This window comes from Alnus glutinosa, chromosome 4 (assembly GCF_958979055.1).
Source record: "Alnus glutinosa chromosome 4, dhAlnGlut1.1, whole genome shotgun sequence".
In the NCBI taxonomy this organism is placed as follows: domain Eukaryota; kingdom Viridiplantae; phylum Streptophyta; class Magnoliopsida; order Fagales; family Betulaceae; genus Alnus; species Alnus glutinosa.
The window spans coordinates 1,096,153-1,114,799 of NC_084889.1; the positions used below are offsets into that span (position 1 = coordinate 1,096,153).

Genomic DNA, 18,647 nt, shown 5'->3' on the forward strand with positions numbered 1-18,647 from the left:
GGGTGGAGAAGAGCAAAAACAAAAACAAAGGAACCAAAAAGATACCAACAAAGCACAAAGGAAAAGGAAAGCTTGGTTGAGGCGCAAAGGATAAAAAGGCTCATCACCCCCACAAACCCAGTGGCAGGAAAAACCTACCCAAGTGATCAAAGAGATATAAGAGAGAGATTCAGAAACTCTATGCCCTTCTTCCCCTTTTCTTCTACAAAGACCAACATCATCCATCAAATATCAAATATCAACGAAGGTCTGTCCTATATTTTCTATTCTAAAATTTATTCCTTCATACCCTTTACCAATTTCCTCACCCTATTTTTTTTTTTCCTTTTGAATTCTCCTTTTCATATTCAATCAGAAAGCAAGTGATGAAATATACGTAACCAGCCAGAACGTACCCAGAAGCTCTAGATTTGTAACTTTTCCTATATTCTTAGTTACACATACAAAGATGTGCGGGAAGAAGGAAGAAGATGAAGGAGAATGTTCTCAAAGTCTCAATAATATTAACATACACGGCTTCCAAGAACAATTACTTCTTCATCAACAACAACAACAGATGCAACAAAACAGTGACATGTATGGAGGCGGTAGAGGATTGATTTTCCCTCATGAAGTTTCACCAATCTTACAGCCATGGTCTCTCCCTCCGATCCACGCCTTCAACCCGGCCCACTTCTCGGCAAACCCGGTCCAAGACCACGACCCATTTCTTGTCCCTCCCCCGCCATCATCATATGCCGGTTTGTTTAACAGGAGAGCTCCTTCTCTACAGTTTGCCTATGATGGATCGTCATCGGACCATCTCCGAATCATATCCGACACTCTCGGACCGGTGGTTCAACCCGGTTCCGCTCCGTTTGGGCTTCAAGCCGAGTTGGGTAAAATGACTGCCCAAGAAATCATGGATGCCAAGGCTCTTGCAGCTTCTAAGAGTCACAGTGAGGCTGAGAGGAGGAGAAGAGAGAGAATCAACAACCATCTTGCTAAGCTGCGTAGCTTATTACCCAGCACCACCAAAGTAAGTAAAGATAATCATCATATATTCGAAGGGAAAAAAAATATATATATACATATGTATCAACACGCGTACAACATGTTGTATTTTCTATGGGTGTCATACTTTTATACTTTTTCTTGTGTACACTTTTTGTCTTGTTTCATAACTACTTAATGAGCTTTTTCAATCAAAGATCTCTGTAGATCTTCCTAAGATTCTAGTTGCCTTCAAAACCTACCATTAGATATGAGGTGTAATCGCGTTTTTGCACCTAGCTAGCTTTTCTTTCTTTTTCTTTTTCTTTTTTTTTTTCGGTTATGATCCCTCTTTATTGCTGTTTTTCTTTTGGCTTCTTCTTTCTGAGTCTTGTGGTAGTTCCGAGGAGAGAAAAATCGAAAAGAGGGAATATGCGTTAATGTCGCTCGGTTGATATGATAAAGAGGAACCAAGGAGCAGTTGAAAAGCTTCCTATGGAAATTTCTTGCCGGATATCAGTCAAACCAAGTTAGAGAATGAAAAAGAATAAAGCAGACAAACTAGCATCCCTGTCAGTCACACTATACACCATGCCTTCCCTTCAAAAACCCCACCATTAAAATCCCACTTTCAATTCTGAATGATCAAAGTAGAAAAAACTTCAAACCGCACCTTGCGCTTTCCACACACTCAAACCACATCCATTTGTACGCGTACGTGTATATCGATCTTTTCTCTTTTGAGTTTGACGTTTAATGCAGAAATCACTAAAACTTTGATTATATGCGTTTTGTGTTATATGTAGACGGACAAAGCTTCATTGTTAGCAGAAGTAATACAACACGTTAAAGAGCTTAAGCGCCAGACTTCTTTGATAGCGGAAACCAGTCCAGTACCCACTGAAGTTGATGAGCTAACCGTTGATGCATCGGATGAGGACGGTAAGTTTGTGATCAAAGCCTCGCTTTGCTGTGAAGACAGGTCTGATCTCTTGCCTGACCTCATCAAGACCTTGAAAGCTTTACGTTTAAGAACCTTAAAAGCTGAGATTACAACACTGGGAGGACGTGTGAAGAACGTGCTTTTCATTACTGGGGAAGAGGATTCGAGTAGTAGCGGCGGCGAGCAAAACCAGCAACAACAACAGCAGCAGCAATATTGTATAAGTTCAATTCAAGAAGCGCTTAAGGCGGTGATGGAGAAGACTACTGGGGACGAGTCTTCTTCAGGGAATGTTAAGAGACAAAGGACTAATATCAATATCCTTTAATACAGGCCGCTTTAACTAAATTACTAAGGCCTTCACTTCTTGTGATCTTTTTTTTCTAATTCTTCGATCTTTTGCTTCTTCTTTTTTTTTTTCTTTCTTGTGGGAGTGGTTTTTTGGTGTGTTTTTTTATGTATTTGCACCAATGAAGAAATCGGTAATGATGGTATGTTTTGTGTGCCTGCATCAGTTCAAAAAATAGCAAGTGTGTGTGTAAGAGAGAGAGAGACAAAGAGAAAGACTGAAAGAGAGGATGCTTGTAGCTGATGCCTTCGAGGGATTTCCATTTTGCTGTATTTTTGTTTGGTTGTTCAGAAGATTGCACACGCAGACACTCACACAGAGAGAGGGAGAGAGAGAGAGAGAGAGAGAGATGTGCTTGGGTTGTTAGGAAGGGAAATAACAGTGAAGGATCTTTTTCGTAGGGAGAGAAACCTTATATTAAATCCTAACATAGAAAATGTGGACTTCATGGGCTCTCTGATCCGATTTGAACTCAAACATGCAGTCTGAGGTAATGTTTGTTTCTTACTCTCTCTCTCTCTCTCTCTCTCTCTCTCTCTCTCTCTCTTCAAGGCACTGGTGGAAGTATAATCATTCATGAGAATAGTGACGATTTAGTTCTCGTCATGTGCTCCGTCTCTCTCTTCAGGCCACTGGTGGAAGTATATATAATGATTCATGAGAATAGTGACGATCCAGTTCTCGTCATGTGCTCCGTCCCCACATGGCCACCACCACCACCACCACTGAACTCCTCCATCCATCCGTACAACAATCTTTCAGGCCGCCCAGCTCTTGTTTCAGTAAAGGAAAAAAAAAAAAAAAAAAACCCTAATGAGGCATGCACGTCTAGTGTCACGAGGGAGCTAGTGATGGCCTGATTTAGAGAATGTGCATAAGACAATATTGTATTCGACCTTTTGGCTTTCATGTCCTCTTTCTTGGGTTTTCTTTTTTGAAGCTTTTTTTGGTCTGTATTTAATATATTAATTTGCATTATGGAACCTGCATTTCATCTATATATTTTCTTCTCAAATATCAAATCTGTTTCTTTGTATGAGCCTCCAAATATGAGTTAGGCTCCCTGTGTCCTGCATGCATATTTCATTATTTTGACTGCTTTCATGCAACGTTGTGATTATAATACGAGCCAAAAAAACTAAAATCTTCATTAGTGAAAATGCATGGTCGCGAAACATGAAATTATTCTATGTGCACAAAGGCATGCATTCATGTCTTTTTCTTTCTTTTCTTTTTTTGAGATATATATATATGTATAGACTCCAGTCCTATACTCCTATAATATATATATATATGTGTGTGTGTGTGTATCTCTTTGGAATGCATATACAATGCACGATTACACCTCATATGGGAAAATAGAATGTGCATTAATTGTGTGCTTTCTTAGTTACACCATAAGAGAGTTGCATGCAATTCTTTATCATTAAAATTTTGACACAATTATATGAGAAAGGCTTCACAAGAGAGTAGTATTTGAAGCACTGTTATACCATATATATATATATGCCTTTTCCTTTTTCGATTTGGAAGCTTAATAATTAGGTAAACAGCCAGTAAAAAAATGAGTAATAAGATACTAAATCTTTTACTAGAAGACGGGTACTAAAATGATACAGGTATCAATAAATAAGTTTCGCATCATCTTAGTATCGATCAATCTTTTAGTAAAGGATTTCGTACTTCTAGCATTTCTAAAAAAAAAGGGATGAATTGTGTTGGATATGAAAAGATGAGTACTTTTAGGGAAGTGGAATACATATAACATTACATTTGATAAATCTAATTTGGACCGTGAAAAGATTTTATATTTATTTGATTTCATTTGAAATTGAAAATCCTTATAGTTGGTGTTCAAAAGAGTTTTTAGCCTTCTTTCCTACAGGTACAATTATTATCTAAACCACGCATTTGGGCCTCCAATAATAAGTTATAGAATAAATATTAAATGCAGAGCTAAATAGCCCAATCTCTTGAGCTAAATCCAATCGAATTCTTTATGTGCCTTGTCAGTTAATACATGGAAAAGTAAAAGCTTAGACAAGTTTTCGTCTCTAGGCCTCATATTTGCTATCTGGTCTTTGGGCCTTTTATTTGTAGTAAAAGTTAGGGGGTCATTGAATTTGGGCTTCGGCTAGTTAAAGCTAGGGCCGAAGAATTTTTATGTGGGCTGGGAAAAATTTATGTAAATGGCCCATGCAGGTCTCGAACCTGCGACCTTCGCGTTATTAGCACGACGCTCTAACCAACTGAGCTAATATATAGGCCACATGTTCGGAATTGTTACGAATAAGGCTTCCAACAAAAGAGCCTGTCTTCTGAAATTTCCCATGTTTCTACAACATGACAAGATAAACTTTATACCTTAAAATTTTCTGTTGTTTCCTGGTTCTTCTCTTCTCTTTTTTTTTCTTTTTTTTTCTTTTTTTTTTTTTTTTTTTTTTTTTTTTTTAAGTTATTGTTTCCTTGTTCTTATATCTTAATTCGGCAATCTTAGCCCCATTAGCTGGAAATATTTTTTTTGCGTTTGACTCTTTTGAAAAATCACCAAAATTTCTTATATTTTTTTATAATTTGAGGAGTTGCAAAAAAGAGAGATAGACAGTTAATAGAGTGTGTACGTGAGAATATAAAACTTTCGGAGTGAGATTGAGATGCAGTGAAATTGCCTGCCCATATTGCTTGTAATTTGGGCAGGCAATTGTGAGATGGCCGACCCTTCTGGAGCTCACTTGCCGGCGTAAAATATTGATTAATCTGAAAATATTTTCAATTGACAAAAGAAAATAATCTTTATGAAACGTAAAAATTTTTACGCTTATCATCTTTCACCACCCTTTTACACTTTTGGGTTGGTTATTGTGATTTGTGAGAGGATCATTATGATTTTTTTTATTTTATTTTTTTCCATTTTTTTTAGTTACTTACTGGTCAGTATTTTAAAGGATCATGCTAATTATAAAAAGTGATAAACTTAATAATGAATTTGAATAATTGAAATATGAAAGAATGGTAAAGGCGAGGAGTCATTCTAATTAAAAAGCAATAAATTTAGTTGTTTATAAGTGGTTGACGTGACAATTCACAAGTGTCCATCAGACTATCATATCAATTTATAAGAAGCTTATAATAAAATCTGTAATACCTTTAACAATATTTTTATGTCAATTATACTCTTTTTTTTTTTTTTTTACCTTGCCCTACCTGGCCATGGTGTATTTTCTTAAAGACATTAATTAAATTACTTGTCATTAATTAACTTGTCCAAGAGTTGGCCCTAAATTAAACTTCACCTTCATATATAGAAGAGATGCAAGGAATTAATTGACAGTATACTTCATTAATTATGAGGATGTTGATATTCTGACATTACATCATCAGATCGTGATTCGTGACAAACATTCTGTATATGATAAAATGTACTTTGCATTAATTCGCTTTGCCCTATTCTCGGTTTGTCATCGCTGAATCCGACATGACCTCTTCTAGCGGTAAGGAAGCTTCCTGCTGGGGTCATATATATTCATAATGGGCAACGGTAACTAGCCTCAGACGTGAATATATAATATTTTCTAGTGGTTAGGAAGCTTCCTGCTAGGTTCAGGTCATATTCATAATAGGCAAAGGTAACTAGCTTCGATCAGACGTGAATATATATGAATGGTGTAACTGTGGGAGTCTTTGACTCTTTATTGTTGTGAAGAAGAGGCCAAAAACCAAATGAAGCACCCATGAAGCTTCATGGCTTTGCTATAACGGGCGTTGCAGCAGTAGTATCTCGATCTCCTCACTCCTGACTCGTGTAATATACATTCATATCTGGGTGACCTTCTCTCACAGATAGCTATATAGGTTCGTACGTACTGCATTGTCCCAGAAATATTCATTGCCTTGCGTTTTAAGATTGGTCGAAACAACAAGAAAAAGAGTTTCTTGCTTTTGACATGAAATCACTAGCCAGTTATTGTAAATTAAAGTTATATAGAAGTTGACAGAGTTGAATAAAATATATGACAATCAAATGTAGAATTCATTGGTCATTTTTGTAAGGTCGACAAAGTTTATTTTCAATCATGGGTTGGAGAAAATTTCTTTAACCAATTTATTAATATACCATAAAAAAATGCATGTGATAATTATCGCATGCTCTAAAGACATATGTCAGTTTAATATATTAGTTTAGAAGAATTTCATTCAACTAGGCCAGTTTAAAGGAAAATTCTGTCCTTAATTAGTTTTTAAACAGCAAATTAATACTAGCCGGACAATTTTGATAACCTTGAATTGATTTGTTCAAAACTATGATTGGCATTCGTGAGAAATCACATTATTTTGACAAAAATGATGATGAAGATCGATCATAAGCATGGTTGGGAAAACTGTTAAAATTAAAGCAAAGGAGCATAGACAAAAATTGATTCTAAGCAACCAGTCGTTTTTGTAACGTTTTCAAAGTTAGCTGTAATTTTTGTAAAGCAGCTGGTTCATAAAGTGCCGTGCCTCCATGATTTCGTAGACTAATTGGAGAACAAATACATTAATCCTTGTCAATCATACCAGGAAAATTAGTCGTGCCAAAAATGGGGAAGCACCTATGAAGCTTCCATTCTAGCGGAAATTCATGCTAGATGCTCTAGTGCGACTATGATATTAACAAGTATCATTTATTTCTTTCAATACTTTTTTTAAAAAAAAAAGATAAATGAATAGATGAAATTCACAAGCTTATTATTATTTGAGTGGGATTTTACTCACATGTGCATATTCAATAAAAATATCATATAACTTATTATTAATTATACACAAAATTTTCAAAAAAAAAAAAAAAAAAATACGTTAAGTTTTGAAAATGTGAAAATTGAAAAGTGTTTTTGTGAGGGGTACATTTGAAAAAGTGTTGTGAGGCCCGCAAAAAAAAAAATTGTTTGGTAAACTGAAAGGTATTTTTGAAAATAAAAAATTAAGAAGTATTATTTAAAAAAAAAAATAGAAAAAGCCAAAAAAAAAAAAGAAAAATTAAAAGAAAAACCATAACAAAAGTATTTTGTCTATCGAAGGCAGGGGGCGGTCACCACCCATTGTCTGTGATTCTGTGAAGAATTGAGGCTGCCATGCAGAATCAGTGACCATCGTGAATGCCCTCTCAAATGAGACTGCTCATTGCATAACCTTATTGCATTTGATTTGAATTTGTAAATATGCAATCAGTGCATTGCCCAAGCCGTCGCTTAGAAATAAGTTGTGCTCCCTTAATAATCTTCTTGGCAAATCACCTAGAAATTTGACAACTATTTAGGAGGGTGCAGCTAAACCAATCCCCAATTAAACCCCAAATTGTTTATCTAAAACATGGTTAAAAAAGACTTGAAATGCATTCGAAATATTTTGAAAATTATTTACACTAGAGGAATTAAATATGCAAAGCTTAAGACAACTTAAAACACATCAAGAAAAGACGACATAGACTCATGACAAACAAAAGGGCCATTTGTCATTTCATGATGATGAAACTAAATATGAGTTTCCTTCATTTTCCCTTTCATCAATAAAAGTGATTTTCTTTTATCACTTTGTCTACCCCAAGGAAAACTATAAAGACCGAGGTACACAAGATCCGAAGCACCCAAAAGTTTTTCACAATTTTCTTACATTTTGGAAAAAAGAAAAGAAAAGAAAGAAAACAGAAGTCCAAATCACTGGGCCACAGAGAAAGAGAAAGAAGAGTGCGAGAGAAATATATATGTAGACAATAGGCTGGTACCGAAAGAGTGCACTCCTCGTTTATTGATTTCTTCATGCTTTCCCCAACCTAGTGTGACTATGCTCGTAGAAATACAAGAGGAATAGTCAGGCAAGGAAAAACATATAGCAATCTTCTCAAGTCGCAAAACTAGCTTGCCAAGCTTTTAGCTTTGCATATACTGTCTACAATGGCTCAGACTCATGTGAACCACAGAGCTTTAGCAATATCAACAGCAGCAGCTGCATGGTTTTTGTTTTGGAGCCTAGTCATGATGAGCAGTGTTGGTTCTGCAGAAAGAGTCTTGAAAGATAAAGCGACAGAAAATTTTGAGAAAGAAGTAAGCCACGGATTTCTACCTAGAATGGTTCATTTCCTCTGGCAGAGTGGGAAATCTTCTTATGAGCATGTTTGGCCGGTGAGTTTTCAACTCTCTTCAACTCAGTCTTAACTTTCTTCCTTCACTTACCATTTGAATATCTACATGCATTTTGATATATGATATATTAATGGGTTGAACAGGATATGGAATTCAGTTGGAAAATCGTAGTAGGATCAATAGTAGGATTCTTTGGCGCAGCATTGGGTAGCGTTGGAGGGGTCGGAGGTGGTGGAATTTTCGTTCCAATGCTCACCTTGATCATCGGTTTCGACCCCAAGTCTTCTACTGCCATCTCCAAGTGTCAGTGTTGCTCTACTTGATTTACATCCAAACATATAGCAGTCTCTTAGCAAAAACCACAGGACGACATTGACATCAATGGGTTTATGCAGACATGAATGCTTTCTTGCATGCATTTTTCTTACATATATATTAAGTAACAAAGAAAAGAAAAAGAGTATACATGCGTGTTTTACCTTTAAGGTACTATCTAGTTTATTAGGGCGTCTCTGAAATGTATATACCAAATTATAATTTATCTCCCTACGGTTAGGACTCATTATATTCTACCTCCCTAACTTTTGAAAAGTTACAATAAACCTCTGTAAAATTTGGATGAAATTGATTTATTTTGGTGAACCAATCAAATGATGCCACGTTATCATTTAGTTGAATCCCTAGTTAGAGATTTGAGAAACTTAACAAGAGTAGCAAAATATGCATGGAGAGTTGTAGTCTTGCAGATATGTATACTCCCTCCACAAGGACGTTACCAACTGTACTCTACCTTCCTAACTTTTGAAAAGTTACAATAAATTGTTGTATAATTTGGTTGAACAACTTGAACTGATACATTTTGGTGAACCAACCAAATAATGCAACATCATCATCATCATTTATTTGAATTCTTAATTAGAGATTTGGGAGATTTAAGAGTGGCAATTAAGTGTGCATGTATTCTTGCTGATATGTAACCATGGAACCATGCAAAATTTATGATAGTGTGATATAATCCATTAGTTCACAAAAGTGCTTAAATCTCCCAAACTGCAAGGAGATCTAATGTAATTTTTGAAATTCAAGAAGGTATAGTGTAATTGGACATAATTATAGAAAGATCAATTGTTATTTACCCAAAACATATACTGGATTTGATTTTACCGTCTATATTAACAGTTGTGATTTCCTGGCTGCAGGTATGATCATGGGTGCAGCAGGATCAACAGTATACTACAACATGAGACTTAGACACCCAACATTGGACATGCCCTTAATAGATTATGACCTGGCGTTGCTCTTTCAGCCCATGCTCATGCTAGGAATTAGCATTGGAGTTGCCTTCAATGTCATGTTTGCTGATTGGATGGTCACAGTTTTGCTTATCATCCTATTCGTTGGTAGTATTGATACTCTAATCAGCACCAACCTATTTCCATAATAGTTTAGGAATACATGCAGGAACACAACTCCATAATTGGATTTTTTTTTACTTTCATCTTTTCTTTCACTCGATTTTAGAATAATGTTTCTTTGGAGTTTAACAATCATATTTTAATTTCACATATCTTGATCATAGTGAAGATTTTTTTTTCCTGAGCATAGTGAAGAGTATTTACTTGAAACCATTTTAGCACAAAATGATCTCGAGATCAAAATTATTACATCCATATCTTTTGTCTTTCACAAGGCTCTCCCAGCCTACGCAACAAATGAATAATATTTCTTTTTACTTTTTATGTTTTGGGTAGTGCAACAGAGGAAAAATCATTTCAAGTTAAAAACAGAGTCTCCGCATGACTTCCATATCACTTGAATTAGAATTTCTTCTTATTTCAGAAACTAATGCAATTACCGTTGAAAATGATCGGTGCCAGGTACATCAACAAAAGCTTTATTTAAAGGCATAGACACATGGAAGAAAGAGACAATGATGAAAAAGGTAAATTTTTCCACTGGCTATTTCTTAAGCTTGAAATGTACGTATAGTTGTCGACTTACTAATGAAGAGACACATGCTACTTGAGTTCAGGAAGCAGCCAAGCTGTTGGAATCAGAGTCAAAACCCGGTGGTGAGTGCCTGTGGTCCTCTCCAAGCACAATTTTCAACTTTAAAATTTTATGAGTTTTTATAATAATAAATAATAATAATAAAAAAAAAAAATTATGACTCATACAGAAGAGTGAAAAATTAGTTCTATAACCTTCTTCTTCTTCTTTTTTTATTTTTTTTATTTTTTTATTTTGTGAATAAGTGAATGTTATTAATACCAACAAAACAACACCTTACAGATGAAAGGTTTCCAACAAAACCAGAACAAACAAACCAGAGCAATCAAAGCTCACAACCAACAAAAACAGAACAACAAGAACACCTAAACCAGAACAGAAAAAGTAATGTTAAAGTTTAAACAAAGAGCAATATTTTCCCTAGTCTTCGTGAATTTGCCCTTTCCAGAAATACGGGATCGAATTTCCCAGTAAATCAATCGAAGCAATTGCTCCTCAGTTTTTGGTCTACCATGATGCCTAATCTCATTTCTAGCTCTCCACATATGGTACACAGCAGAACTCAAAGCTAGCCTGCATAAAACACCCCACAATCTCTTATTTTTCCACTGCCCACACCCTGCAGCCAGCACACTAGACTAATCAAGATCAGGATTAGCAATATTAGATCTCTGCATGCAATTCTGCCAAATCCGGGAGCTAAAACTGCATCGGAAGAACAGATGATCTCGACTTTCTATCCCATGTCTGCAAAAAACACACCGAGTATCACCTGTATAACCCCAAGCCGTAAGTCTATCGATCTCCTGTAGTGAGCCTATTCCTCACAGCCAACCACATCAAGAAAGCTTGTTTAGGGATGGCATAAGGGAACCAAATGATAGGCCACCAAGCAACCTCTGATTTCTTCTTTCTCAAAGAATTCCAAGTATCGGAACTAACATAAATGCCGTAAGTCTGATTTCTATAACCTTTTTTATTACTTGCGTACTAACTAATAAGAGGAATTACGTCATAGGATATGATCATAAAAGGGATAAACATTAATTAGCATAATAGCAATAAACTGTAATGCCGACAGAGCTTTACTTTTGACAAGCATATGCTCCAGTACCAATTTGTTTGCTTCCAAGTCATAACATTCATCATTCAACTATGACACCCCTCATCATTTATCAAAATGAAAGATGAACTGGATTTAATTGTAACTATTTATTATTGAGCTAAGAATGAAACATTCCCTAGGGCCTGGTGAGAATCAAACTGACTCATATCACCAATCAGACACAGAATGTGATCAAATGTTCCCTAATGGGTGACTCAGTTTTTTCACATGCATACTCATGATATAAGAATTAATCAGCCCTGACACACAAATTGGCTTGTTTGCCCACTGTCTTGAATAAGTCCCACAATTGTCGTTCACATCAAAAGCTACCAAATCCACACAGAAATTTCAGCTGTCTACGTGTTTGCAAATGCGTGACAATCTCAACCAAACCAAGAGTGTGCCATTCTTTCATATCACTGAAATTAAGGAAACAAATATTTGTGACAGGAAATCTAAACATTAACTGAGAGAGATTTCCTTTACCTTTAAATATGATAAATTAAGAAAGGATTGTGCTAAACTCCTCAACTGCAGACGGTTCCGGAGAAGAATACAAAGCATTACCAAGTAGTCCTGCTGATACACAGGATGAGGAGGTGAGTCCAAGAATGTCTAATTTTTTTTATGGCAATCCTCTTTCAAGAATATTCTTCTTGTTGTTGCTGTTGTGCTATAACTATCACCATCTCATCCAGGTTCCTCTTATACGCAACATATACTGGAAAGAATTATCACTGCTTGTGTATGTTTGGGTGGCTTTCCTTATTATTCAGATTATTAAGGTAAGTTTGAGGACTGAAATTTCATGCAAGAAAGTATTCTTTCCAAGTCTTTCATCTCTTTGCATTGCTAGTCAATGAAGTTAACTGTGTCAAATGAATTCACCACTGTCCTAATTAAATGTATCTACTGGTAGTAGACCTGTCTTTCTAGTTCATCTGCCAGTTCATTTGTTTGACAGTCACCACTCACCACGAAGTTGCCTCGTGGTACTGAATTTGTATCTATATAAATCTGTATGCAGACATATACTGCGACCTGCTCCATCAAGTACTGGATTCTGAACTCCTTGCAGGTAAATTTTTCAACCAAAAATAGTCAAATTTCTTTCATAATACTCTCACAGCACTATTTATATGCTTCACAATTCGAAATCTATATCAATGGAAAGATTAGACAGATTTGTAGGAAAAGATTTGCTTGTAGAGTTACAATCCCTATTTACATGGATAGAAGAAGAATTGCCAAGTACTAATAGCAAGGATAGACAGGAGCCTATTGCTCCACTACAGTAGTGAGCAGAAGCCCTTCTAATTCTGGTGATAGAAAAGAGATGCAGCAAGATCCCTTAGAAACATCAACAATCTGATGGAAATAAATCTTTCTTTTTTTTTGAGGTTCATCCTGCACTTGAATCACGTAAGTTTGAGAACCAAGTACCTAAGACAAAGAACAAGTAAGCTCTAATTGCATAACATCGCATCTTCCCAGGATAAATGAGCTCGACATAATAGTTTCCCATTGCATAGGTACCAATTGCCGCCTCAGTCACAATTTTTGAAGCCATATGCTTATACAAAGGGACCAGGGTGATTGCATCTAAGGGAAAGGAAATCACAAACTGGAAGTTGCATCAGATTTTTCTTTACTGCAGCTGTGGTATAGTAGCTGGCATGGTAGGTGGACTGCTTGGGCTAGGAGGTGGCTTTATCTTGGGACCCCTTTTTCTTGAATTGGGAATTCCTCCTCAGGTATATTTAACATTTTTCATGCATCTACTACTCTTAATACTCTTAAAGAAACAATGTTAGTGTGATCCTTGAGCCTGGTCAGGTGGTCAAGAATATATATTATACAGCATATATACAAAACTCATACCTAAACACACAGGAACTTTGAAACCAGCTTATGAATTCACACCTTTTGCAGGTAGCAAGCGCTACATCAACCTTTGCAATGGTATTTTCATCCTCCATGTCAGTTGTACAATATTACCTTCTCAACCGTTTCCCAGTTCCATATGGTAAGTAACAATAGTAGTGTAATATAAAATTAAATTAATTCTAACTACTAGAAGAGGTTCTTAGCATCAAAATTCATTCTTCTCTGACTCAACCTAAGATTCAATTTACTCTTTTCCCCAGCTGCTTATTTTGTTTTAGTTGCAACTATTGCTGCCTTTACTGGTCAGCATGTAGTGAGAAAGATAATTGCACTCCTCGGCAGGGCATCAATAATCATTTTCATACTAGCTATGACAATCTTTGTGAGCGCTATCAGCTTAGGTATATGGCTCTCTAGCTTTCCATTATTTCACTACATATCAAGATATTACAGCTTCTTTTTCTTTTTTATTTTCACACAAAGGTGCTGGTTTTTTCTACTGTATGTTACAGGTGGGGTGGGCATAACAAACATGGTTGAGAAGTTGGCAAATCAAGAGTACATGGGTTTTGAAAATCTCTGTCACGAGTCTTAAGTATGTTGCGGAATTCTCAACAGAGGGCACCTATATCCACATTCCACACTACATTCAGCCTTACATGCATAGTCACCTTTTTTCCCATTTGGCTTCAAGCAAATATCATGGATTATCTATGTTACCAGATGTTCAATTCATTAAATCAGTCTCACGTGAAACGTCACCGTCATGTCTTGCTACTCTAGATTATTAAAAAAAAAAAATCCCACCAAAAAGCACGCCCATGATCCAAGAATTCTGTAGGCTCACCATTGAGCACAATAATATGAAATGGCAATGTTTTACATTATTGTACGTTATCCTCCTTCCCATTAGATCCAGCTCTTCATCAAATATATATCAAATTAATAAGCAATATTGCATTAAGCCATTAATAAAAGGGAAGATAATACAAAATTAAGGTTGGGCACCCAATAAAGGTTGAACAGGATCGTCCTGAAATTGAAGAAATCATTTTATTATTTAGGGTTACAATAATCTACTATAAACCATAAAATTGTTCTTATTCCATTAAGGTTCCGGCCAAAAAGAAACAACGATAAAACTAGTTAGATGTCGTCAATGGCTTGATAAACTAGTTATGGGTATCTACAAATGATTTTTTTTTTTTTTTTTTTTTTTTTCAAAAATTTGATCAGTCGACATATGAGCTTGCACGCAAGGGCGGACAAAAACCAGTTCACCAAACTTCCGATCTGATATCAATTACTTTCGATTTGAACGGGTTAGCTTCCGACACTTTAATTTACACGCGTACCTGTAAAGAACTTTGTATTCTTTAATTGTATTTCTAAGGAACTTAACTGTATGGATATATTGATAGAATGGATAGAGAGATATGGATATGAACAGGGGTGGGTATCGGTTTGGTAGGCGGTTATTTCGGTGGATTAACCAGCTTTTGTTGAAATGCAGTTGGTGAATTTATGAAGCCGGACAGAATAATGATTATTCTGCAGGCTATTCAATATGCAGTTTGCAAGGAAGAAAACATAATAGTTATCCCCAAAACACAGAGACTCTGAGAAAATATCAATAATCAATCGAGCGTTAGAAAACGCCCACAAGCCGAGCTAATATAGCTGAAAATTGCCAAAAATAGCAAAACCCTAATAACCTTAATAAAACGAAATATAGAATAAAATAAGTCGGCTGTAAAAAATTTGGCCCAAATCAGGCTCACCTCCTACACAATAAACAAAAATTTACCTTAAATGAAAAAAAAATATATTTAAAATTAGGTTTTTGGAAAGTAAAATAGCAAATTTTGGAACTCGAAACGAGGCGCACCTAGCGTAGCTGGTGGCCACGACATGCGTGCCAAAGAGAGCTTTCCGAATTGGGATCATATGCGCGAATCAGATACTCATAGCCAAAGTTATGGCCAAAATACTACAGCGCAATCGGATATTGTTCCAATTAGGTCAAATCACGATTTTTTGCCAATCTTGCGCTGATCCGCCTGTTCCAGGTAGTTCAGCACCATCAATGTGCAATCTGACAGCTCAGCATTGTCTAACTCGGATCCCCCTACATCAATTTATTTCGGTTAAGTCGATTAAACGATTAATAGGCGGTCGGTTAAATCGGTTAACACGAATGATAAAACGACGTCGTTTTGATTTTTTTAAAGAGGGAAAAAAAAAAAAAAAAAAAAAAAATCAAACGTTTCGTTCTTATTAAAATGAAGTCGTTTCGTTTTATGTCAGTTCGGTTAATCGGTCGAAATAAAAAGTAGTTCAATTCAATTCAGTTCAGTAAGCAATTTATCGTAGGCGGATAATTTGCCCACCTCTAAATATGGAGATGGATAGGAAAGTATATCGGTAGCGATATTGAATTAACATAGATGAACAAAATACAGGGAACTTCGAGAATCCCATTTTCTCCCAACAAATCAAAACAAGCCTGAATCATTTCATAGCTATTTAAAGCCCAAACTAAGAATAACAACCAACTAATCAGCCCATAATTCCAGGCGGAAACCAAGCCCACACGCATGTTCGCTGATGCAACAGCAATGTGCGTGATACCTCTAAACTAAATGCAGCTTTCTCCAAGCTAAACCGCCTAAACGCACCGTTTGGAATGTCTTAGTTAATAACAGTTGTAAACAGCTATAAGCCATTCTCTGCCTATCTTATCTACTACTGCCACGTAGTCTTCAAGATACCCCCCAAATGCCTTGCTTACGCCACATGCATTTCCAGATGCTTCCAACCGCACCCGGACAATCTTCTCAATTTATGTTTTTTGATAATAAGGGTATCTATAAGGGTGCACACACATAGGCTTAGAATTATCATTTAACAGAATCCTTATGGTCTCCTGATCTCACAGGAGGCAGCCCCTGTGGCTCCTCAAAAATGCCCTTAAATTCATCAAGTAATTCCTCAAACAGTGAATTAGTGGTCACTATAGGAATAGTGCTATCCTCACCAATCAATTGTAACATGACAACCTTATTAGAGGACCTTAAAAACTTAAGACCCTCCTCCACAGTGGTTTCAGTGGGCCTTAACCCTTGTAATAAAATATGCTCACCCATCCAGCTAAAAGCCACAGTTAACTTTCGAAAATGCCATATAATGGGACCCAAAATTCTCAACTATTGAATCTCAAAAACTAAAGGACACCGTCCCATAGTAAGGACATAAAATTATGTGAAAAATGTGTTACCTTGCACCTTCATAGACACTGCAGGACACTTCCCTTCACTAGTGATAATCTTGTCATTAGCAATCTTGATAGCAATCGCCTCGGTAGGCAACTTTGGCAACTTTGCTTTCAGGACAATTGCTTGAACCAAAAAGTTGTGCGTACCTTTTGAATCAACCAAAATCACCACCAATTGCTGCTAAATAGTTCCCACAATCCTCGGCGTTAGGGCTAGGAGACCCCAAAATTGCATGAATAGAGATCTCTGGATTGTCTAAGTATTGTGTAGGCTGTTGGTCTTCAAGTAACTAGGTAATAAGCCCAACAGTTATACATGTTTCGTTGCCAATAGAAAATAGTGAATATAAATAATATATATTAGATATTAAAGGGAGGAAATAAATCCCTTGTCATCATTGTTATCATAAAAGTAATCTTATAATTATGATTTTAGGGTGCCCGTGATCAAGTACTGCTAGCCATTTTTAAGGTCAGAAATTCTAGCGGATCAACGTCCGTTGACATGTTCTTCTTTCTGCAATATATATATATATATAAAATGTGGGGATCTAATTGGTGGCAGTTATCTTTAAAAAAAGAAAAAAAAAATGGTGGCAGTTGGAATCATTGAGGGGTCTCACAATTATTCAATGACCTCTTCGTCGTCTTCAATCAAACAAAGGATAATCTAATAGGTAGCAATTGGGATTCGTCAAGTTTGGATCCATAATGTTGTAGTTGTATTAGGTCATTTAATTGACATTATTTAATGTAATATGAAAGCCAAGCCAACGAAATCTGTAATAAGAAGAAACTGATATATGTGATCTCATTGGGTGAGTTGATCGACAAAAGAATGTTCCAATGCTTAAGTCAGTAATCTCTCAAGTGCATGGTGCGTATATCAAAGTGTTATGTTGATTGATACTCTGTCGAAAATATTAAAAGTGATTGAGGTGAGGTTGTTAGAAGATTATGCTATGATTCTGTATTAAGAAAGTTAATTAATCCTCACAAAATTAACGAGTATCCAACTGTTGAACTCTCCAAGTCCCTGATCGGGCTTGGCTTCGTCGCAGTGTGGCCCGCCAGATGGGTCTCGTCAACTTTATCTATTTCTCCTATGTTTTTTTTTTAAAAACAAATAGCATGTGCTATTATAAATTTTGCAAAGCCCTAAGGGATACTTCTTGAGAAATAGAGGGACATGACCCCCTACACTGTAAGCCAGAAGGATCTGACTTAAAAACAGCTGTCTGAGCAGAAACATCAAACTTTATCAGAATTACATTTGAGTCTCTCTTACATTAACGCCCACTCTCAAATAAAATGGGGCCGATCTAGCATTTAACCAACAAAAATTTCAATAAAATCTGAAGCAATACACATGTAGACTGTACAGAAGAAACAAAGGAGAATACAGAACAAAAAGCTAAAAGTTATGTAAGCACAGGATGCAAGTTAAAGTACTGTCATATCAATAATTGAGAACTCGTGGGGCATCCCCGGTATGCAACTTGGGTGATCCAACACAAAACACAAACCAAAAGTTGTTTTATAAAGCAATCAATGGATTCATACATTAAATGTTAGAGTGGATATTGAACATCACTACATATATAACAAGTTTATTTTAGTTGATCAAATATATATAAAAAGATGAATATTATATACTATATTTATATCTCACAATTATTTCATAATGCTGACGTTACTATCCCAACAAACCATTTGATTGGTCATTACAAAAAAAAAAAAAAAAAGATTAGTTGCAACAGTAATGTTAATATTGTGAAATAATAAAAATATAATTTATAGTATTACTCATATATAAATGATAGTTCTAACATGCATTGAGTTTATTAGATTATATGAAGAGTTCAAAACTGAATTAAAAATATCCAAACGAAAATGAAAGTTTATATCAAATGTTAAATCTAAAAAAAAATAAATAAATAAATAAAATGAAGACTGCATTAGACAAGTTCACTCGATAAGATTTG

At 35.8% G+C, this 18,647-nt stretch overlaps 2 protein-coding genes and 1 non-coding gene across 4 annotated transcripts; 2 read left to right on the plus strand and 1 right to left on the minus strand.

The window, feature by feature from the left end:
* On the plus strand, nt 1-3,306 carry LOC133865844 (transcription factor bHLH30). 2 transcript variants are annotated; one of them, XR_009899822.1, is made up of 4 exons: nt 1-247; nt 356-1,018; nt 1,779-2,754; nt 2,893-3,306. XR_009899822.1 is itself a non-coding variant. In XM_062302338.1 (3 exons), the coding sequence occupies exons 2-3, from the start codon at nt 449-451 to the stop codon at nt 2,241-2,243; spliced, it is 1,035 nt and encodes a 344-aa protein (XP_062158322.1). In that variant the 5' UTR covers nt 1-247; nt 356-448; the 3' UTR covers nt 2,244-3,306. The 2 variants fall into 2 exon arrangements, 1 of the variants encoding a protein (XP_062158322.1); XM_062302338.1 differs by having other exon boundaries at nt 1,779-3,306.
* Nucleotides 3,307-4,454: 1,148 nt separating this feature from the next.
* On the minus strand, nt 4,455-4,532 carry TRNAI-AAU (transfer RNA isoleucine (anticodon AAU)). The gene has a single exon. It is a non-coding gene; the product is annotated as a tRNA-Ile (tRNA).
* Nucleotides 4,533-7,903: 3,371 nt separating this feature from the next.
* Nucleotides 7,904-14,337, plus strand: LOC133865843 (sulfite exporter TauE/SafE family protein 3-like). The gene is made up of 12 exons (XM_062302336.1): nt 7,904-8,422; nt 8,527-8,686; nt 9,583-9,783; nt 10,261-10,325; nt 10,416-10,455; nt 12,039-12,100; nt 12,200-12,286; nt 12,529-12,579; nt 13,034-13,255; nt 13,434-13,527; nt 13,649-13,789; nt 13,901-14,337. Exons 1-12 carry the CDS (start codon nt 8,195-8,197, stop codon nt 13,981-13,983), a joined length of 1,434 nt encoding a protein of 477 aa, XP_062158320.1. The 5' UTR covers nt 7,904-8,194; the 3' UTR covers nt 13,984-14,337.
* Nucleotides 14,338-18,647: the final 4,310 nt, after the last annotated feature.